The sequence below is a fragment of the Chelon labrosus genome (assembly GCF_963514085.1).
Source record: "Chelon labrosus genome assembly, chromosome: 2".
Classification (NCBI taxonomy): domain Eukaryota; kingdom Metazoa; phylum Chordata; class Actinopteri; order Mugiliformes; family Mugilidae; genus Chelon; species Chelon labrosus.
Genome location: NC_140338.1, coordinates 18,036,584 through 18,060,751, shown reverse-complemented (window position 1 = coordinate 18,060,751; position 24,168 = coordinate 18,036,584). Strand labels below are relative to the sequence as shown.

General features: G+C 41.6%; 1 protein-coding gene across 2 annotated transcripts in view; it reads right to left on the bottom strand.

Annotated features, from left to right (window-relative positions):
• Window positions 1-1,582: 1,582 nt before the first annotated feature.
• tbck (TBC1 domain containing kinase) overlaps window positions 1,583-24,168 on the bottom strand; it is a 49,472-nt gene continuing 26,886 nt past the window's right edge. For both annotated transcript variants that reach the window (XM_084559260.1, XM_084559261.1), the window contains exons 24-26: window positions 15,157-15,320; window positions 9,904-10,063; window positions 1,583-3,004 (exon numbers count right to left, since the gene is read on the bottom strand). In XM_084559260.1, coding sequence (XP_084415386.1) covers window positions 2,894-3,004; window positions 9,904-10,063; window positions 15,157-15,320 — 435 coding nt within the window. In that variant the 3' untranslated portion in view covers window positions 1,583-2,893. The remainder of the gene's footprint in view (window positions 3,005-9,903; window positions 10,064-15,156; window positions 15,321-24,168) is intronic.

Here is a 24,168-nt window from a genome sequence, read left to right as displayed (position 1 = left end):
GGGTGAGATTTTACTTCCACCTTTGTAGAGAACCAGTCTTCATTGGACACTATGAGAGGACACCTAGAATATTGGCAGAATGCTTTGGAACTTGCAAGAATTGAAAGATCATAGAAACGTCCTAACCCATAACTGAGATGTGTAACGTACCAGTGATCAGCACGCAACTTCTGGGTAATAAAATGTCCCTTTATAACACAGTTATAAAATATTTAGTGAATGTAAAGTGACGCTTAGCTTTAATTTGAGGGTAATCACATCCAAAACTGACCCGAGAGCCGTTTCAAGGACAAATGTGTGATATGTCTTAAATTTCTTCAGCGGTAAACAGGTAAATGTTCTGGAAAGTGCTTCTCTAAACCCACAACATGCATTCAACAAAACTCTCAGACATTGTTTTTGCATCCCCGGTTTGCATCAGATCATCGGAAAGACTGTAAGATTACTAGGATTGTCTAAATCAATAGTTTGGTCCAGCGGTGGAGGATCTCAGCATTCTTCTGTTGGTAAAGGAAGCCTCTTTCACAACATCGAGTTCAGTGGAGAACACTCTCAGCGAGGCCGTCACATCATTATCCAAGTCTACCATAAAGAGAAGACTTCCACACCACAGGTACGGAGGGTTCACCATGAAGTACAAACCATCCCTAAACCTCAAGAATAGAAAGACCAGATTAGATTTCGCCAAAGGACAAACAAGAACAGCACGTTTTAAACAAATGAAACAAAGATCCACAGAATGACTGGAAGGAAAACTTGCTAGGAGGAATAATCAGCTGGACAAAATGTTTTTATCGCTTTATGATTTGAAATATCACATTTATCGTTAGAAATTACAGAAAAATCACCAATGAAATGGCATAAAAATGTTTTTTGACTTGAGTAAACCAGACTTTCTAAGACTTTCTAAGAGAGAAATTATAAATAGCCATGAGGGAGCTTAGGTTATCTGGCAGGTTGAGAGCAAGTTGGCACTGATGCGCCAGTCTGTGGTCACTGGGGAAAGCCAATGAGATGCTGTTAAAGATCCTCTAGGCGCCCATAATATCACCTCTGATGATGTATGAGGTTTGTATGATTAACCTCTGCTACATTCAGGCAAGTACGCCAATAAGGCATAACATTATGAACATGGTCATAAGCACTGATCAAGTGAATAATACTGATGTGCAAGTTACTGTAGCATCTGTTATTAGGCAGACAGTTGAGCATTTTATCCTCAAAGCTGATGTGGTAAAAGAAGGAAAAACAGACGAGAGGAAGGATTTGAACAACTTTGACTGGGGCCACACTGTGATGGTTGGACAGCTGTGTCTGAGCATCGCATAAAGGTGCAGCTCTTGTGGCGTAGAGGTCAGTATCTATCAAAAATGGTCAAAGGAAAGAAAACCGGTGAACCATGTGGGGAGCAGTTTGGTCCGATCCACAGACTACTCTAACTTGGATTGCTAAAAAAGTTAATGCTGGTTTTGATAGACAGGTGTCAAACGCTTCAGTTTCTTTTGGGAAGGGCTGCAACAGAAGTTTTTCGCAAAACACATTGTTTAGTCGGTTGACTGGCGAGTTGTCTGTGCTATGAGTCCATCTGCAGATGCCGAATTAAACACACCGAAAGACCAGAGTGTTCTGATTTCTTGTTCTCCAACAGAAAATTTCCACCACAGGACCGATGTATGTATAACCCTAACCCTAACCAGTTAGGCTGCCAATGCATATAGATTAACTAATGTGTTTAAAACCTAAAATACAAGAATAACACATTTTTGGTACCTCTGTTGTAATCCTTTTTGGTTCTGCCCATGTGTGCTCATATAGTCCTGCCTTTCCCTTTGTCCATTGTCAAGCTGTCTGTTATATCTTCCCCTGAGCTGTTACCTCTGTGAATTCAGCCCTGGTCTTCCTGGGTTCTTGTCTTGCTTTTGGTTTTTGGATTACACCTGTTCTTGGATGTTACCTGCTTCACAACTGCAGTGATTTTTGTTTTTTCTAAGTTGTCATTAAATTTTCTCTGAGTTGCTTTGCCTGCTTCTCTGGTCTGTGTGTCTTGCATTTGGCTAAACGTGACCTCTTTGGGCCGAGGTGTTTCTTTGAAGAGCTGTTATTAGTAGTCTTTATATATGCACAGTGTGTTGGGAGAGTCAGGCTGGCATCACATGCTGGAAATATGACTGCCGCCAACCTGCAGGTCTCTCTTCGGTCACTGGACCTTTGAAACAGAAAAACTTTAGTTCCCTGAAGCATGAGACATGAACATGAAACACGCTCCCTTACTCTCCAGAGAAAGATATCAGATAACAATTTGTTTTGTGGCATAAAAAGTGTTTTGTGAGGTCACACTGAGCTTGACCTTTGGCCTCTAATTCTAATCTGTCCATCCCTGAGTCCAAATGAACGCTTGCTGCAAGGATACTTCCTGAGATATTGCATTCAGACAGATAACTCAAAAATATAATGCATAATAAATTTGCCTTTCCACTGTTAAATTTGAGACTATGAGACTAGCAATTGCTGCCTGAAACAAACACTAAAACACAGACATTCACCTACACCATTTCAAATTTAATTATACCAAGCTGTAACATGATAGTAAACTAAATGTATAGCATGGCAAATACACAGATCAGCATGCAGAGATAAGTCACGGATGTTGACAAAAAGTCAAAGTAATCACCAAATACACATATTGCTGTTATTCTTTTTTATTGTTTCTCACATAAACACATTGGTCACAGGCAGCTGAATCTTTCAGTGCAAAGCTACAACAGTACATAACAGTGGTTCTAGTAAAAAAAACAGATTCCATCATTCTCGTTGCATTGTTATCATCTGCTCAAAATATAATGTTCAGTCTTTTCATTTGTACCTTGCACCAAAGTGAACATGAAGCACGGGGTCAGATCTGTGGGGAGGGGACCGTCAGGAGTCCGGTGGGCTTCAGCTTGTTGATCCCTCCATCCAGGATGCAAACCCGAGGGAAGTTCACCTTGATCAAATGAGCAGCGAACTGGGGAGAAATGGAAATTAATCAGAAAGGCTGCTATTCACCGTCCCTCAGAAAAGAAACGTTTATTTAAACCGCGTCTACAACCGTTTACTTAGAACTGAGCAGTTCAAAAATAATACTTTCAGGAACGAGGAAACAACGCGGCGCGAGAGAGTGTAAACATTTGAAAAATACCCTATCTAATGAAAAAAGGTATGTGAAACTGTGATAGTGGCGTGTAGGCATACAACACATAGGGAACACAAACTCCTTTCCCCCCTTAGATGCAAATAGAGGTGGATAAAAACTCAAGCTCATGTCTGGCGTAAGGTGGCAGAGCTCAACACACTGCCTGCCAGTGACTGTTTAATGTTCTCTGTGCCTGCTAGCATCCACGAATCTGGCATGTGGATAACATTCATGGTATGAATAATGTTCTTTCTTTAACTCTGGGTTGCCAGATCCCTTTGGTCCAAGTGAATCTGTGTCACCAAAGTAGGAATCTGGTTAGAGGAACACCTTTTTAAAAATCCTCACTCTATCAATGAATTAACTCTTAGATGGTCACCATTCCACTCATGAGCTGAAGGTTTGAAGCTCACCGTTGAAATATTTATGTTCAATTTTTTCAGGGTTGTTATACTTCATTCTGCAAAAGCAACATTAAAGGTGCAGTAGGCAAGTTTTATAAAACTAACTTTCTGTCATATTTGCTGAAACTGACCCTATGTTCAAGTATAATTGCATGAAGCAGGTCGTTTAAAAAAAAAAAATTCGGCTCCTCTGGCCCCACCTAGAGCCTGTAGCGCGATTTGCAAGACATCCACCGCTCCACATCCAGATGCACCAATCAAGTCCAGGGGTGTATCCAGGGGCACCGCTAGGGATTTTGGGCCCCATGAAAAGAATCTTTACAGGGCCCCCCAACACAGCGGCGATTTTTTTTGATGCTATTTTACATATAATTATGCATTTTAATGGTATTTTTGACTATCAATACCATTACCAATTGAGGCATCATTTTGACAGAGGGGAGATCAACTATTATTGAAAAAGAACAGCTTGATAAATGTTTGACTGGATTGATTATTTAACTAATATAGCAGTAAAATTTAAAAATCCAGAGTTTTCTTGAGCTAAAATGGTGAGAAAAGTGAGCTAGCTTATAGACCACAGACAGGGAGAAAGTTAATATTCCATAACTTTCCACCACAACTAACAAACCCACCTTTTTTTTTTTAAATACTGGGTGACATATTGTCGACCCTTCAACTCCTTCTCCTCTCTTAATTTCTTTTCTTTTCTTTTTTGGCTGCCTGATTTTTGAGGCATAGCCTACTGCCGTCTCCTCCTCATTGCCCGCTGTGGCGCTGTGTGACAAACCGCCGGTGCGCTACCTGCAGCTGATCCAGTCGGACTGAACCATTTTACATAAATAGAGGGGGGCCCTGCAGGCGTTGATGTTTCCAAAACAAATAAAGCTATTGTTACCAGGACATTGAAAATAAAACATTTGTGATTATATGTTAGTTAATAACTTAGTGTCATTATCTTTTCTGTATTATAATTTCATCATCATTAGGGGCCTCTCTGGGCCCCACCTGCCAACACTCCCGATTTATGCGGGAGTCTCCCGATTTTTAACACTTTCTCCTGCCCTGCTCCCGATTTGTAATTTCTCCCGCTATCTCCCTTATTCAGTAGATTTGCTGCTATTCACAATCCTTTGCATACAGCATGCTTGTTGTAACACGGGTATAAATTCCGGTAACTCCAAAGGTTCTATTTCGTCGGCAACAACGAATGCAAACACCACGAGATCCGCCATTGTTTACACGAAGTTGACCGTGTCCGACTTGTCTGCAGCCGTTTTATGCTCCACCCCTACAGTCGGCGTAAGATCACGCTGACGTAAGCAAGTCAGACTCAGACAGGCGCAGACAAGTCGAACGCGCCTAATCACTGCTCATGGACACGCATTTCATAGCGCCCTCCCCTCCCTCCACCACCTCGCACCACTTGTCCGTGGGCGTGTAGAAGGAGCCGGGATGTAATCCTCGTCTGAGGCCTGGGGGGTATTCCAGAAAGCAGGTTTAACAAACACTGAGATAAAACTTAACCTCTGGGTTGTCTGAACCTGAGGCGACTAAACCCGAGCTGTCGGTTCCAAAACACCGGTTAGCAATCAGTTCAATCAACCCCGGATTGTTTAACCCAGAGTTGTGCGCGATCACGGCGAAGTTATAAAGGCATCATCTATTGAGAGTCGAAACCATGAGTAAAAATGGCAAAGCGCAGAGCAGCCTATTTTTCTGAAGCGGAGCAGCAAGTTCTGCTCGAGGCGTACGAGGAGGAAAGAGCGATAATCACGAAAAAAAGCAATACTTGCGCGTCTGCCAAGGAACGAGATCTTGCTTGGCAGAGAATTGCCGACCGCGTAAATGCGTAAGTTTAGTAGGCTATAGCACATTAATGTGTCAGAAGCACAATAATTCAGTAGATATTAGGCTACATATTAACTGCTTTGTATGAGACTTTCTTATACTATAGACTACCTTGTCATATATTGTATTATTTTTAATTAGATGTAACCCGACCGCCCTCAAGAGAACGTGGCCGCAGGTCAAAACAAAATATAAAAACATTGTCCAAGTTGGTAAGATATACACTATATTACCAAAAGTATTCGCTCACCCATTCAAATGATCAGAATCAGGTGTTCTAATCACTTGGCCTGGCCCCAGGTGTATAAATTCAAGCACTCAGGCATGCAGACTGTGAAACAAGACATTTGTGAAAGAATGGGCCGCTCTCAGGAGCTCAGTGAATTCCAGCGTGGAACTGTCATAGGATGCCACTTGTGCAACAAATCCAGTCGTGAAATTTCCTCGCTCCTAAATATTCCACAGTCAACTGTCAGCTCTATTATAACAAAATGGAAGCGTTTGGGAAAAACAGCAACTCAGCCACGAAGTGGTAGGCCACGTAAAGTGACGGAGAGGGGTCAGCGGATGCTGAAGCGCATAGTGCAAAGAGGTCGCCGACTTTCTGCACAGTCAATTGCTACAGAGCTACAAACTTCATGTGACCTTCAGATTAGCCCAAGTACAGTACGCAGAGAGCTTCATGGAATGGGTTTCCATGGCCGAGCAGCTGCAGCCAAGCCACACATCACCAAGTGCAATGCAAGGCGTCGGATGCAATGGTGTAAAGCACGCCGCCACTGGCCTCTAGAGCAGTGGAGACGCGTTCTCTGGAGTGATGAATCACGCTTTACCATCTGGCAATCTGATGGACGAGTCTGGGTTTGGAGGTTGCCAGGAGAACGGTACATTTCAGATTGCATTGTGCCAACTGTGAAATTTGGTGGAGGAGGAATTATGGTATGGGGTTGTTTTTCAGGAGCTGGGCTTGGCCCCTTAGTTCCAGTGAAAGGAACATTGAATGCTTCAGGATACCAAAACATTTTGGACAATTCCATGCTCCCAACCTTGTGGGAACAGTTTGGAGCGGGCCCCTTCCTCTTCCAACATGACTGTGCACCAGTGCACAAAGCAAGGTCCATAAAGACGTGGATGACAGAGTCTGGTGTGGATGAACTTGACTGGCCTGCACAGAGTCCTGACCTGAACCCGATAGAACACCTTTGGGATGAATTAGAGCGGAGACTGAGAGCCAGGCCTTCTCGACCAACATCAGTGTGTGACCTCACCAATGCGCTTTTGGAAGAATGGTCAAAAATTCCTATAAACACTCTCCTCAACCTTGTGGACAGTCTTCCCAGAAGAGTTGAAGCTGTAATAGCTGCAAAAGCTGGACCGACATCATATTGAATTCTATGAGTTAGGAATGGGATGGCACTTCAGTTCATAGAATGAGTAAAGGCAGGTGAGCGAATACTTTTGGTAATATAGTGTATCTGGGTGCATCATCTTAGACATCACTTATCCAGTATTATATTCTTGAATTGCCATATTGCAACAAGTTACATTCATTTCAAAGCCAATAGGAAGAAAGCAGAAGAGAGGAAGACCGGTTCTGGGCCAGCGGTGTCCCCCCTCACCCCTGTGGAGGAGTTGGCGATCAGTATCAATCGAGGGCGTCCGATGATGGAGGGGATTTCTGGGGGCACGTCATCGGAGCCCTCAACCTCCCAGGAGGAGCAAAATTAACAAGTGCAATGCATTTTCCCTAATAGGCCTACGCCTAAATCACTTATGTCTAATTTGTGTAGCCTTGCAAGTTCGAAAATGACCAATTTATGAACTTCTCAGTTGTAGGTGGAGGTGGAGTGGTGGAGCCCGCACGCGCGCGCAACAATTACGATGAGCGAATCCACGATGCGTAACGTTCGAAATGTGGGGATGGAGAATGTTGTTTAAATATATTAAAGATTCCGCAGAAAAACAGTAGCGCTCTGGCAAAAACTCATCAGGAAAAGAAAGGATATTAAGTCGTGGTCTTATCACCCTCTCACGGTGAATAGCCCGAATGATTTGTGCTTCAATGTCAACTGGATCTTCCTCAAAAGGAAACGTCATTGTGTGACAAGTGTGGAAACAGCGGTCTGGCTGAACGTGCACTTAAATACCCCAACATAACCTGAACAAAACCTACCCCTACCAGGTTAAGTTCAGAGCCTATGTTACTATAGTTACTTACATAGCCTGATCATTTTTGAGCGTTCTGGAACCGAAATCCCAGGTTTACCGCTAACTCTGGGTTTACATACCCAGTTAAGTTCAGAGCCTATGTTACCATAGTTACTTACATAGCCTGATCATATTTGAGCGTTCTGGAACCGAAATCCCAGGTTTACCGCTAACTCTGGGTTTACATATCCAGTTAAGCCAGTAAACCTGCTTTCTGGAATACCCCCCTGTGCCTCAGCTTCACTCTCAAACGTCTAACCACATCAACAGGTAGCGGTCATATATCTACCACATAGCAAATTGATGAATCTAAACTGTGGAATAAAACGCCACAATGAATGCTTCTAACTGTTATTGATAGCAAACATCACCGATGTAGGCTACTTTCAGAAACATCCTAACCTTGATTTTGTCCTAAAGTTGACTATTGCTAAATATTTTGACCTACAATTATTTAGCAATAACGAAGGGTATTATAAAAACTACGTCGGTGTGTTCCATGCTAGTTTGTTTACTCGCTCTCTCTCGGTTCTCTGCTCGTGCACAGTATTCCAGGGCCGATATGCACGCGCTCTATCGTGCACAGCTCTCCCTTGTGGGGGGAGGGGCTTGGGACACCGTTTTGGGCTTTAGCGGAAAGTGGGGAGGGACTGAGAAGTTGTCGATGTTCAAATTTTTTGGCTAAGTCCTGGATCTTCGCAATCCTGCCTACTGCACCTTTAATGTCTTTATATATTGTAATCATTTTATGCATACATCGCAAGAAGATGTAACGGAAGCGGAGATGTTCATTTACAGGGAGTCTATTTGTATGAGGGTATTCCTACATCCCTGTGTGAACATGAAAAGTGCTAGTGTGTCTCCGAACCACACTTTTTATAAAAACAAGCTTAATAAACAAACTAACTTTCTGGTATGTTCTGTTTACCCAATTTTATTTTATTTTTTTAAAAAGAAAAAAAAATTGCTTATAGCTTAAGGAGCAATAGAACTTCCTCAAAGTGCAAAAAATACAACAAAATCTTGGAGACGTGATCGATCAGTACAGAATAAAAATAGTTTTCTTCTTCTTTACTTTCTTTATCATTGCAGCAAGCTGTATTTATTTGAAGCTACCGTTTGTAAACTCCGGGTCTGACTTTCTTTTTTTATTACTGAGGTTATTCTGTCTCACAGCAGGCTGTTTGAAACAGTGAAACTAAAAAAGTAAATGTGTTGTATTGTAACAATTACATAGGAGATGACAGTTAGAGCAAACACAATCTTGTCTTGCTTGGAAGTGTTTACGCTTTGAACAATGACAATGTTATCTTGAAAACAGGTCTGTGTAGATTTTGTTGTATGTTTCAGGTCATTGTCTTGGTGGAAAATATAACCCCTCTCTAGCTGTCAGATAATCTGATTCAAAATATATATCTATGTTATTCTGATGCCCTCCTTTTACCCTCTATCTTTACAAGTCGTCCAAGCTTGTTGATCCTACCGAGCCTGGTTGTTTATCTCTTGACCTGAGTTTCTTCTGAAATTGAACCGCAGCCAAAGCTACTAAAACAGCTTGTTTCCCAGTAAGGGCAAGTAAGGGCAAATTCATCTACTTTTGCAATATTTACAGTGGTTAGTCATATCCACTCAGTTTGAGCAATGACAACACAAATACAGTGGAGATTCTAACTAACGTAGAATAAAGAGCATTGTTTTGGTTACACAGTCCCACAATTATTCATTTTGTTATTCTTAATTGTGCAACACCTGTTCTAGTTTGTTCATGAAAAGCTTAGGTTTTGGAGATGCATGAACGGTAATATTCATGGTCTCCCATACAAATAGCTCTGCAAAAAAATACAGCATTGCAAGGAATAATGTTGCTTTTGCAGAATACAGTAAAATGCAGGGGGAAAAAAAACTTTGCAAGGCTGCAGCAATTGTGTTATTTTTAGCCTGGGTTGTGTGGTTTAGTGGTATAGTTGATTCTTTTTGCGAGAAATGTCTGACTTGTTCATACTGGCAAAACTCCTTCCATGTGAACATGCTCATAGCCAGATTCTCCTGTGAGAAGTTCATTAACCCTTATGCCACCATAGTACCAACTATGGGTTTTAGCTACTATTCTCAGTTTGTTCATCATGTCAGAGACGAAGAGACTAAAGGAAGCGAGGAAGCGTACAGAAAAAAATGATGCTTCTATATTCTTTCATGTATTTAGATCTCAGAAATTGTGTACTCTGGTGCGCTATCTACAGGTGTATGCGGCTGTGACTGCTTTCTCACCATCGCAGCACTCTTCATGGCATGGCTGATGACCACAATGACGCGTCCTCTGTAGTTCTGGAGGACTCCTGTTGCGGGACACTGCAGCAGCTCACCGTCTGGGCCGAACGCTGTGTTGAAGGGAACGTTGATGCTGCCAGAAATATGGCCTCTGCTGAAGCTGGAGGCGGTGGGGTTAAGGAGTAAAGCTTTGAACGGGTAGAAAAGATTTAGGTGAATCTATTTTTCATATACACAAGGAATGCACCAGTGATGCAGTTGGGGAGAATTTTGACTTTATCATGCTACTGCATCTTTGAATGAGTCACAATTCATCATGATGAAACTTCTAAGATTTTCTTTCACATTACAAAGATCAGTATAAATAGATACCAATGTGCTGCCAACAAATCAGGCCCTAACATACACCTCATGGGAGTCTCAATATACCTGAATGACAGTGGGTACAACAAACAACAAACAACATACAACAGTATGGAACAACATATAGTGCAGTCTAAATGTTTTGGCCTTTCAGATTTTTCTGACCTGACCCGTGACTATTTGTGAAATGTCTGCGTGGGTTCTCTCCAGGTACTCCAGCTTCCGCCCACCGTCCAGAGACACGCTCGTTAGGTTCATTGGTGGTTCTAAATTGTCCGTAGGTGTACATGTGAGTGTGGTTGTCTGTCTCTCTGTGTTAGCCCTGCGATAGACTGAAGACCTGTCCAGGGTGTACCCCGCCTCTCGCCCGATGACAGCTGGGATAGGCTCCAGCCCCCCGCGACCCTTCACAGGAATAAGTGGTTACAGAAGATGAATGAATGAATGATTTATCGATTGATGATTTGAGTCATTCTTATGCAAAAATGTAGAAAGTTTTGAAGGGCATAAAATCTTTTGAAGACCACTGTAAAGTCAGTTCAGTGACGGACTAATTAGACCGCCTATTGTACCGCTTATCAGAAAGCAAGACAAACTTTAAGATAACAGCATGGGAAACACTTGGACATTGAAAGGAGTGGAAAAGGAAAGGCTGGCAATATAAAGGGGATGTCAGGAGGACAAAAGAAAAAAGACTGTGTCTTAGTGAGGGATTTGACACAGAGGCAGTGCACTCTGTGGTATACAGTAGAATAATAACTCCTAAGAAAAGGACAATGTACTGTTTCTGTAGCTATTGACATTATTGAGACAAATGTTCACCAAACCACAAGAATAGTCACAGAACCACAGAGAACCTGTGCGTTGCATAAATAAATGGAGAATTCAGGAGCTAACCATTGAGCTACATTTAGAATACGAATTGCATGAGGCACATGCTCCTTGTTTCTAGAAGACTGGGTACCCAGATAGCTAAATCTAGACTGCTCTGAATTACTCCGCAGATGTCTTAATTTAATCCACTTTTTGTAAGCACAGACACCCAACACACTGCTTTGTCCAGGAACAAAATAAAGGTGAACAAGGGTTCCCAAATCCTGTGAAAGTGGTCAAATCCCTTTTGTCCATGCGAGTTGGCCTGAGGAGCCTCGGCCGAACAGGAGGCTTCAGAGAAGCAGTTTAGGTAAAGGAGCACCTTTTTAAAATCCTTACTTACCACTAATCCTCATTGATTAATGACTCTTCAACCCCATCGCAGGCAACTGATGGGCTGAAGGTTTGAGGCTCACTCCTTGTGGTGTTTTAAAAGTTTTATATTCAAGGTTTTTGTTTTATCCATTTTACTGTATTCTGCAAAAGCAACATCGCTTTTTGCAATGCTGTAGTTTTATGCAGCGCCACGAAAAAGATGGATTAAAGGGCTATTGACGATGACAAGGAGTTTTTTCATTTTTAATCTATGGCACTTGCAAGGAATTTATTGGTACGGGAGAGTGTCTGTACGTACATCAAGGCCATGAATATTACTGTTCTGCTGCCATGCATCTCCAAAACTTAGGCTTTTGCACAGTTTGCACAGTCTCCACAGAATTTATGTTAATTTCTCACACTGGGTGGCAAAAGTAGATCATGCCTCCTGAATTTTCCCTTACTTGCCCTTACTGGAAAGCAGCTGTTTTAGTATCTTTGGCTCCAGTTCAATTTCAGAAGAAAGCCAAAACTCCCAGACATACCTAATTTGGTTTCTGTGTGTGTCATGACTCAATGAATGAATAATCGTGATGCTTGTTCCTGGTTAGACTTTTTTATATCAGTTGTAAGTACATATTTTTGAAGTTTTTATAAACTTATCAACACGTGGGCGGAGAATGGGCTTTCTTAATCAGAATACTGTCCAGAATATTCTCCATAACAATCTCAAAGGCAGTGCATGCTTGGCAACCAAGGGGCATTTGAGTGCTGACATACTCCAGTGGTAACTCAGTTCACATCTACAGTAAATGCAAATAAATCTGGTCTTGTTGAGAGGACCATCATGCAGGACTCTACTTAAAAGACCCTTTTCTTTGTCCATTTCTGCTCAAGGAGAATTGTTTCTGCTTGCTGAATCTCTTCGTAATTTCCCCAACTACAGGTCGGGCTGAGGGTCATAATCACAGAATGTGCACGCGTTAATTGCGTATTACAAGCAATGTGCATAAATGCATTATAATTGTGTTTTACTTTGACAGCCCTACTGCACATTAAACATTAACTGCGCCTGCTGTGTCTTGTGTGGATCAATCACTGCAAAGATAGAAATGATAAGTCACAGCTTTTACAGGAACAGGGCGTACACTCAATGGTAGAGAATCTGCCCTTACAGGTACAAGTTGTCTGCACCTGCGCTGGTGTACTAAGGTGAGGTACACTGAAATAAGAAAAATAAATCAGTCATGTATGGTGCCGAATATCACTGCCAGAAAACGTGTCTACGCAGTGAATAGTCTAAGTTATAGTCCGTCTCTAAATATGTCACTGTCAACAGTTGTCCTACTAAACTGAACAGGAGCTACGACAAGTCATTATGGCACCTAAAAAGATGTTTGTAAAAAAGTAAAGGTATTGTATTTTAGAGCTGAATAGCAAATTATTTTCCTCGTGTACTGGCGAAGGACAAATGAGGTCATACAACGCCAGAGGCTCCCAAGCCTAGAACAGAGGAATTCACAGGAGATCAGAGAGCAACATAACAGCTTTGTAGTGTTATAAGCTTGTTTTTGCTGCTCTGACGTGGCTACGACATCGTTCACTTCAGATTCTTAATTCTGTCCAATTAATCTAATTTCCAAGCAGTAGCAAAGAGTGCCTCGTATTGCTTTTGTCAGCAATGTTGGTCCTTGTTGAGGGCCAATTATGAGTGGTAGAGGTCATTGCTTCACAAGTGAACTTAAAATCAAGCTCAATCAAGAAAGTACAGAAATCAAGGAGGGGTTGCGGAAGAGCAGTTTAGCTGTCACTACGTACTACAGTGTACAGGGATTTTATTTTGTATCGTGTTTGGTGAAGGATGAGTTCTGCTTTTTTTTTTTTTTTTTTTTTAGCTTCATAAGCACCCAAAGGTACAAAAAGCTATTACAAGTATATAAGTATATCAGTGTTATAAAGGGATAGTTCGGTTTCTTTGAAGCCGAGTTGCATGAGGTACTCATCCATAGCCGGTGTATTACATACAGGAAATGGGGGTCATACCAGCAAGGGAAAAAGAGCAATGAATTACAGTGGAAGGGTTCAGCAGCCACCTAAAACAAGTCTAGTGTACACTTGAACTGCTATATATACCATTACAGCTCTTATCTGTTGTCATATGGAAACATCTGAAGACTCTTGACAACAACAGCCGTTTAAAAACTTACTTTGCAGAATACACTGCCTGGCCAAAAAAAATAAAAGTCGCCACCAAAAAAAGGTCACACACTCGTCTTCACCAAGATCTTGTATTGATAATGGGAGAGTCTGACCACTGCCAAAGCCTTCTCCAGCACATCCCAAAGATTCTCAGTGGGGTTAAGGTCTGGACTCTGTGGTGGCCAATCCATGTGTGAAAATGATGTCTCATGCTCCCTGAACCACTCTTTCACAATCTGAGCCCCATGAATCCTGGCATTGTCATCTTGGAATATGCCCGTGCCATCAGGGAAGAACAAAATCCATTGGTGGAATAACCTGGTCATTCAGTATATTCAATTAGTCAGCTGACCTCATTCTTTGGGCACATAATGTTGCTGAACCTAGACCTGACCAACTGCAGCAGCCCCAGATCATAGAACTGCCCCCACAGGCTTGTACAGTAGACACTAGGCATGATGGGTGTATCACTTCATCTGCCTCTCTTCTTACCCTGATGCCCCCATCATTCTGGAACAGGGTAAATCTGGACTCATCAGACCACATGACCTTCTTCCATTGCTCCAGAGTCCAATCTTTAAGCTCCCTAGCAAACTGAAGCCTTTTTTCCCAGTTAGCCTCACTGATTAGTGGTTTTCTTAAGGCTACACATCTGTTCAGTCCCAATCCCTTGAGTTCCCTTCACATTGTACGTGTGGAAATGCTCTTACTTTCACTATTAAACATAGCCCTGAGTTCTACTGTTGCTTTTCTTCGATTTGATTTCACCAAACGTTTAAGTGATCGCAGATCATGATCAATCAGGATTTTTTTCCAACCACACTTTCCCTAAGATGATGGTTCCCCACTATCCTTCCAGTTTTTAATAATGCGTTGGACAGTTCTTAACCCAATTTTAGTAGTTTCTACAATCTCCGTAGATGTTTTCTCTGCTTGATGGGTGCCAATGATTTGACCCTTCTCAAACAGACTTAACATCGTGTCTTTCGACATGGTTGATTAAGAAATGCGAAGCTACTCATTGCGTCAGTTGGGGTTAAATAACTTGCCAGCTCGATAGTCACCCATGCTGTAATTATCCAATAGGAGGCTTGTACCTATTTGCTTAGTTAAATCCAGGTGGCGACTTTTTTTTGGCCAGGCAGTGTATGTTAGGTCAAATGTGAACTGACATGTTAAAACACCAAAGTAACACAGTGGTATTTGGCTATCTCCCTATCTCACAGATGAATTACCCCCTTCTTGTGAAAGCTGACTTTTGGAGCGTGAAAAGTTGGAGCGAGTCTCATGGCAGGTGAAAGCCTTCCTTTGTTCTATCTGTAATATGACATGTAAACAGACAGGTTGTTATAACAACCTTGGATTGTGTTTACCATCTCTGCGCCTGAGCGGGGAAAAAGGTTTTGCAAGTGATTAATAAGTAAATTTCACTGCAACATCTCAGTCCCCTGAGATGACTTACCTTAAGAAACTGAACTGAATACACGTAAACGATAAGGATACTCTTCAACACTGCGAATATCAACTGCAACAATTTTGGGCTTGCCAGCTTTGCTCCTTTTGGAGGGTCCGGCCAACGAGAGTTCACAGAGGTCGATTAAGTCCTCAGCCGAGATCCTGGGGGATACTTCTGCTTTCAGGTCACACAGCGCCAGAGGCTCCCGAGACTAAACAAGAGGAAAATCCCAGGAGGTCAGGTAAAGAGGGACAAAGGCAGAAAATGCATTCACAGAAGTTCTGATTATAATATGAACTTTGATAAGTAATCATTGTAAAATGACACAAGCGAGACAGATGAAGTCCCCTCAATATTAACGACATTTTATAACATCCTTTAAAAACTCTACTAACCAAAGCACAGAATTACAGCATGCATTACCATAAAAACTTTACTAAGAGCTCACAAAAGACTGCAGACCACAACTAGGTACAGGGTTTCTCGGTGCAAGCACAACAGGTACAAACATTCATTCATTCCCCTGTCAATCAAGCTCATTAATGAGAAATAGTGACAAGGATTGACTTCAGGAAGTAATGTATTCACATGGCTGTATGTATGGGCACAATGGAACAACAAATGTATATTTTTGTAGGATTTAACGCATGGTCAGGGCTGAATGCAGAAATGGAGTATTTACACATGACTGTATATAGACTAGGAAGTAAATTACTTTTTAAGGTTGAATTTATGGGGGTACAGAAATTGAGGTATAGATGAAGGAATGTATATAGAATGGACTGGATGTATGGATGACTATGTAAGCAAGAATGAGTGTTTGTGAGGCATGTTAAGGCAGAACAGAATGAATGTTGGTAGCATGAATTGGATGTAAGTACGAATGAGTGTGTGTAAGTTAGAACAGAATGTATGTTGGATAGCTCTTTTGCACAGCATGGATGGTATGTGTGGAATGAATGTTGGATAGCTCTTTTGCACAAGCACACGTAAGGCGAGTTTGCACAGAAACCCAAATGTCTGTTGTATGTTTGTACTTTTTATGCCTTGACTGTCTCTTTTTTTACAATGCTGTTTGCTGTCTGTGGTATGCGTATGTATTGTTAGTTGATGCAGTAACTTCCCTTATACCCGATACAAATTTCTCCCTGGGGAGACGAAATAAAGTGACTTGGGACTTGAACTAGCAGACATGGCCAGAACATGATCCTTTATCAGTTTCCACCTAAAATGCCAAACGGGGTGATTAAAGCAGTCAGTCAGGGGGAATGAGCTCTGCTGTGCCATGGCGGCCAAGTGTTAGGCCGCTATTATCCCCACATGCCCTGAAGTAATTTTGAGCATGAAGTGTTAGAAAAATAAGATACAAACCGTTTTGCCCAGGTCCCTTCAAAACAAACAAAAACATTCAAATATACTGCGATAACAAGAGTTATTGAGCTGTTTGGTACTTCTGTTCATTGATATGCAAATTAAATGGAGGAGAAAAGCTAACAGCATTATCTATGAATTTCGGCACGCTGTGTGAAAGCCTTTGACAGAACAGAGGGATTAGAAGGGCCAACTCCATGACCAGCGGGTTAAATGCCAAAGCTCTGCCAGCCGTGAAATAAAAGGTTTGAAAGCAGTTAACTCCACTGGTCAGCTGAACGGCCTTGAAGCCCAGCCGACAGTGAACATCTAACACCTGCAAATCAGAGACATCTGATAATAACAAAACCTTTTTTGGACTATTATTTCACTCAGTGATCTTATATTAAAGCCTCACTGTGCGGCTTAACACGTCCCATTCCCATTTTATGTATACTTGACTCTCTAAGTCCCAAAAAAAAAAAAAAAAAAAAAAAGTTACACTAGTTCATTTCCCCAGTCACATTTCTGGGGAGGTGCACGTCAGGCTACGGCGAAAGGCTCTGCGTAGGTGTCGGCGCTAACACGGTAGCCTCTGCGTCAATTTAACGCAGTACACAACCCTGACTGTCTTGCCTTATCATGGAACCTGTCAGTGGGTTAATACATTAGGCAGAGAGTGAAGATTTTGTCCTCATAGTTTATTTGTTAGAAGGAGGAAAAATCAACAGTGGCAGAGTTTGAGGGACTTTGACAAAGGTCACATTGTGACTGGGTCAGAGCATGTCCAAAACTGCAGCTCGGACTGGTGTGGTTAGTAACTATCAAAAGTGGTCCAAGGAAGGAAAAGTAGGGAACTCTCCTGGCATATTGCCAGACTTAGTGGATCTGCTGCTAACGTCTCTGTGCCAGATACCCCAGCACACCGTCAAAGGTCTAGTGGCGTCCATGCTTCGAGAGGTCAGTGCTGTTTTGGTTCCGGTAATATAATAATGTCCGAGGCCATTCTCAGTCTTTAAGGTAAAGTTTTGAATGAAGGACTCTTTTTTTTCTAATTTTCACTTGTTTAACATTGTCTTTCCCAGAATAAATTAAACTAACTGGATGGTGTTCCTCCACACAAAAGCACATTCAGTAAAGTGTCATCAGACGTAACAAAAAAACATTTCTGTCCCTGTCTGAAACTTTTATTTCCTTGTAAAGATGCCATGTGGGCTGTGACAGGAGACATGCAAAGCTCTTTCATTTACATTTTTTTCAAACAAACGGGCTTTTGTTTGCGATTCGGAAAAATATTCATTTCAAAATGACACCACTTTTGCCTCGCTTCTCTACTGGAATACTTTGGGATGGGGAAAGAGGACGACATTTGAGGAGATGTGGATTGTTTTCAACAAACACATTTATTCTGCTCTCTCTAACGTTCAAACAAAAAAAACTTGACAATAGATGTCATATGATGACATTAACAGAGCTATCATCTACATATTCTCATTTCCATGTCCAACAAAGGAAAAGTCACTCACTTCTTGATTTTCTTTTTTTAACTTTCAATCGTATGTCAAACAATCGCTGAGAAGTAAACATATACAAGATAAAAGTAGAAAGACCTATACTTACTTAAAGCAGTATGGTCCTGCAATAAATACTAGCATGCATACAACGTTCAAGTTTTGTTGGGCCTACCAATTAAGTGGTTTGTGCTTTCAGTCATTAATATGTTAAAGACTTTCATTTGATATTTTTGTTCAACTTTTTGAATTAAATTCTAATCTGCACTTTAATATGCTTTAGTGAACAGAAAAAAATACATACTTCCTGTGTCCTGTGAATACCAAACACTGATGGCTCTTGTTGCATGGTTAGTTTAGTTAGTGACCTTAAATAAACACAACTCACGTCCACCGCAAAACACTGCAGGCAATACTGAATGCAATACAAAACAATGCAACGCCGCTACAAACTGCAGCCACGAAACTGTCAGCCAACTGGGCCAGTGACAGCACGTCTCATATGTACAGAGCGTATTAAAATTGTGTCAGGTGTGTTTAAAACTCCCCGTGTGTTTGAGTTCAAGCGTTCAGCTCTGCACGGAAGGCAAGGAATTTGGAGTTGAGAAAGTTCTGATTGAGAATAAACAAGGGCGTGACTGAACAAACCTGCTTAGTAAATAAAATTGCCAGAGTGGACAAAACTTACAACTTCGCAAACTAGGACCCTAAGCCTTCCAGTAAAACAACTACAGAATGAAGACCCGCCTTTTAAAGAGGTCCAAAATGCCCCTACTTCAAACCCACAGAGAGTCTGTGTGACGGTTTTAAGAGAGACAACAGACATTCTAATAATATGGCCGAGCTTAAGCTGAGAGGAAAATGGTCCAACATTCCTCTTGAACGTTGTGCAGGTCTTAAACCTACTTTTCTAATGTGACAATTGTAGCAAAGGGAGGTTTGGCCAGATATTAAATCCAAGATTCACTTACATTTTCCATTATTACTGTGAAAATGTCATGTTACTAGCTTAAGTACAGTGTATCTGTATATATTTGTGATTTAGATGAAGGTCTGATCACATTTTATGGTCCATTAATGTACTAGGTATGAATATGGAGACCAGTACCAAACGAGCTATTTGCTTTTTTGTCTCATGGAGGAGGTAACTAATGAGAAACAGAAGGTAAAGGAGAAGATATTAAGCAAAAAAAAAAGATAGATAAACACCTTCTTGGGGTCTATAAAAATTGGTTCATGTTTATACATGAGGAAAATTTATAAGAAAGTCCAGAGCAGACTCTACCTGTTAAGATCAATTACGTCCTTTGTAGTGCTGGGAGCACTACTGGGGACTTTCTATGACTCTGTGGTCGCATCATCCATATAGTACGGAGCGGTGTACTGGAGCAGCAGCATCTCAGCGGCAGACAAGAAGAGACTAAACAGACTCATCAAGGAGGCCGGCTCTGTTCTGAGCTGCCCTCTTGAGCCTGTGGAGGTGGCGGGTGATCGGAGGATGGAATCAAAGCTGTCATCTCTAATGGATAACCTTCCCCACCCCCTTCATGGCGCTGTAAGTGGGCAGCGCGTTCAGCAGCCTACTGCTTCACCCACGCTGTGTGAAGGAGAGTTACCGCAGGTCCTTCTCTCCTGCTCCCAGTAGACCACAAACGTATAACTACATGGCAAATTTCCCCATTGTGGCATAAATTAAAGGATTATCTTATCTTATCTTACATCATGCATGCATAGAGCATGAGAAAGGTTGAGAGTCTGCTTTTAAAAGGAAGGCTTTTAAGCACCACGTGTCAGCTGTAGCTATGACAACTCACCAATGCTAAAAACTGACACAGGGGTGTTTGACCAATGCATTGTTTCTGGTAATAGGACAATTTTCTGTGTAACAACATCACAAAATGAACTCGATCCTGGGTAATCATTCAATCTGACTGTCTCTCTCTTTCTATACAGTATACCAATACTGTATACACCTGAGGACACACCTCGGTGCATACACCTGTTATTTCTGATGGGTGTATGCTGTATATACACATACATACATACATACAATATACTGACATAAGAAATTTGCTAAATGTGCAGTTTTGCATTCTCTGGGGCGGATGAAGCATCACGTGGCGACTTAAATGTCATGATGAGCAGTGAGCGCCAGCCAAGAATAGCTTAATGACACATTGGCATTTCTGAGCCTGACTGCAATGAGGCCGAACCAAAGCCACAGAAAAGCAGAAAACACAAATCTTCTGCAGAGATTGCGTCGATGTACTAAAGCTCAGGGTACAAGGCTGGCAAAAAAACAAAAACAACAAAAAAAAACAGTGGTGTTAAGCTTGATGACAAGGTCAAAGACTCATTTAAAGTGTTTTCACACGGCATAATTAGAACTGCGTTGATATGTTCACATATCAAACAGCAGTGTTTGATATGCACCCGTCCACCCATGCAAACGAACATTTTACCTGCCAGGACTGCAATCAGACAAAGGAAAGAAGTATAATTGAGGTCATGGTCTGGTAAAAATGCTGACAACAAATACAACTCGCAGCGGACACACACACACACACACAAACACACACCGATTTCCACATAGAGGGGAAATTTTAAAACAATCTTCCCACCTTCACACATAATTCCTGTTTAAATTCTGGCCACACAGCAGGTACCAGTACCACACGCACATAAGCGTTTTTATTTAGAGGGAAGGGCAGAAAACGCTTCTAATAAAAATTCATCTGTATTTTTTGCTGACAAATCCAGATGTGCCGACGCGCAGACGTGGACTTTACCAACTGAGTTACAGTGGCAGAAATATAACGCTGTTTAAGTGTTATTCATAAAATACTTATATTTTTACTTTATAATAATGAAGGTTTTTCCAGTTGGTATCTGCAGCATAACCTATACACAATAACACTAAGAAGGAATGAACATCTGTAACATGTATACTGTCCTGCAACTTAGTCTTTATTCTGAATGTAGCATTTTCCAGTTAAGACATCAGATATGCAGATATTATTTTAGTTTTAGGAGCATTTGTTCTTTGGTCCTGCATACAGCACGTTCAGAATATGTCTCAATTGAGGGTTTTACGGCAGTTTATGACACACAAGTTTCTTTGCCTGCACTTGTTGTACAAGAACCAGTTAGCACCAGTAGTTTACAAGGCCGGGGCAGAGAGGCTTGTACAAAAAGAAAAGGCAGGTACTTGAGGGAAAGAAAGGAGGAGGCTGGGTTTGCACAAACACAAGAACAGGAATAATCATGTTAAATTAAATATTGTCATTTTGCAAAACCTGGAATATTTTGTACATGAAAGCAAAGTAAAGGTTGTGTTGGAGAGCTGAAGTAAGAGGAGGTCTTGTAACATATTGTTTAACCTAAACAGATTTTCACTATTAGCTGAAATATTGTCAACCAAACCCTTCATTTAAAAAGCTTCCGAATTCTACAGCTTGTTGCAGGGATTTTGTATTAGATTGCATCATGTGCTGTGTTAGATACCAAATAGGAAATGCTTAATTCATGGGAACACTCAGTGCACAAGTGCTGAAAAACTGGAACCTGGGATCATTCCTGTTTACTCATGGACATCTGTTGGCTCAGCCACTGAAATATAAGCTCCGCCAGCTGTTATAGATGACAGTGAGGAAATATCTGCTCATCCATAGGGGCCGGGAGTAGCCCTCCCCACGCATTTTGATTTATTGTAATATCTTGAAGTCACCAGCGTTCACAATAACCAGGTGGTCCAGGGTGTCCATGTAAATCGCGAGCAGATGCGCAAATATACATAGTGTTGTTTCTTATGCTGTTTGTCTGGGAGCACATTTACAGTGGCTGCGTACAGGTATTACCGCTCTGCTCTGGCTGCCACTCATGGTGGTCACGGATGAATCTGAGAAAGATCAACTAATTGAAGACAGACAAAGATGCCTCATTGGGATTTTAATTAACGGCACAGCTGTAAGATATTTGTTTTGCAGTGTCTGCATTCTCTTGTTAGTGACTGACAGGAAGGAGAGCTGCTCTCCAAACTGACTGGAGAGCAGCTGTCCAGTGAGATGGATGTCTGTTCATTACGAGGGCTGAGAATCTGCTGACAGAGAGAGAGGGAGAGGGGGGAAATAGGAAGTCACGTAACCCACACAAACAGAATATGTGTCAGTACAGACATATCACAATATTTTTGGCACTGTGGATGCACAATGAGGCAAACTGTATCTAGTTTGACGTGACCACAGCACCAGCTTAAATAGATGGGGGAAATAAATGCATTTTATTTACGTGTGTGTGCTAATGCTTTAAACACTTTCCTTTTTAACTTTTATTTGTTTAATTTAATTTTAGGTGCCCGTATGTGAATAAACGCCGAAACAGGTTTTCTTTGCCGTTCTCTGGTTTTGTCTGATTTGAATGCGTCTGCCGTCAGTCCAGTTATGAGAGTGACATTTCAGCACAGTGCACTCCTGCCTGAATGTTTTCAGAGGAAGAGGTGGGTCGCACACTGATGCAGCCATGGATCAATGCCACGGCCCATACAAATGAGCCTCGGCTGAATGAGAAAGATTACAGCAATCACTTGGGCACACAGCAGATAGGCCTGACAAGGGTGTTTGTGAGCTTTTCTGGACATGATGCATTCAGGTGTGAAGGGCAGACGGGACCCTGCCACAAAAAAAACAAAAAAAAAAAAACCCCTGAACAAAAACAAAAGGCCTGTGTGAAAGACAGGAGCACATCAATAAACTCTTCTCTAAATTTAACACTTTTTATACTGGTTTGTTTGAATTCATGTTTTGCATTAATGTCTTTCACTTGATTCTATGCAGGTTGAATGTACTAAGCTTTGGACAAAAGCATGCGCAAAATTAATTTAATGCAACATATTCTGCCGTGTTTAATGCAGATCAGTTTGTGCCAAACTCTCAACTAATTCAAAAAATGGGTAAAGACAGCTAGCAAGAGAAGCCATGTTGTTAATCAGACATAACCCCATAGGTTGACATAACTTCAATAGGTGAGTTATATAAATATTCACACACAGCGATCAGACACAATGTTATGACCACTGACAGGTGAAGTGAATAAACACTGACCATGTTACTTAGACATGTACCGCCCACCTAGACCAGACCCACCCCATAGCAATGACACTCCTTGATGACAGCAGCCATCCCCAGCAGGATGCAGCCTGACACAGACACACACACAAAATAACTAAATTCACTAGATCCCAAACTGATCAAGTGTCTGTGGGATGATTCACAGAGGCCCCTCCCCTCAACCCATAGGACCCAAAGGTCCCCACTTACAACATTCGGTTTGACAGACACCACAGGACACCCTCAGAAGGCCCATGTCCTTTCTCTGATGAATCACAACTGTTTTGGAGGCACAAGGGAGACCTACACAGTATCAGGAAGGTGGTCATAATGTTATGCCAGATTGGTGTGCATGAATGGTGAAATTAACTGTACGGAACTAGACCAGACTTTAAGCCTGTTTGTTGCTGTCGTTAAGTTTTAACATGTTGGTCTGTGGGGACTGTAGCCGGCCTTGAGGGGCCATTTGAAGAAGTGTTTTTGGCACTTCTGTGTCAGCTTCATTTTTCAGCCCTGGAATACGCCACATGATTATTACTCGGTAGTTGTATCAGCCAAAACTTGATGCGTTGATTTTGACCTATGGTTATTGAGGGAATATTGCTTAATAAAACCTTATAGCTGACTGTTAGTCTGCTCACATTTTCTCCCCCATTATTACCTGAAGATCATTTTTCCCATTATTGGAAGTCTATTCTTTTACATAGAATAAAATTTCCCCATAAAATACTTATTGTTCTTACCAAGATACCTCTTAACTCATTTACTACTACTGTGACATGTGTGTGAGCTTTGTGTGTTTTATGGGTCCTAAGACGCTACCAAACTGAAAACATAAAGTGTTCGCAATGACCCTGTTAAGAGCTGGTGTTAACATGTGTCCTGAATGACTGGATCACAAGTGTCCAGCTATGAGTACGTGGGTTCACATCATGCACTCGAGATTCAGTTTTGCACTCTGCATTCAAATAAACACCTACATCATTTGGGTTGCATTGGGACATTATGCAAACAGCTGCTGTCTCTAATTGATTGCTATTGCTGTTTGAGAACCAGGAGGAGGACTGTTAACAAACCTGACATCCTGACATGG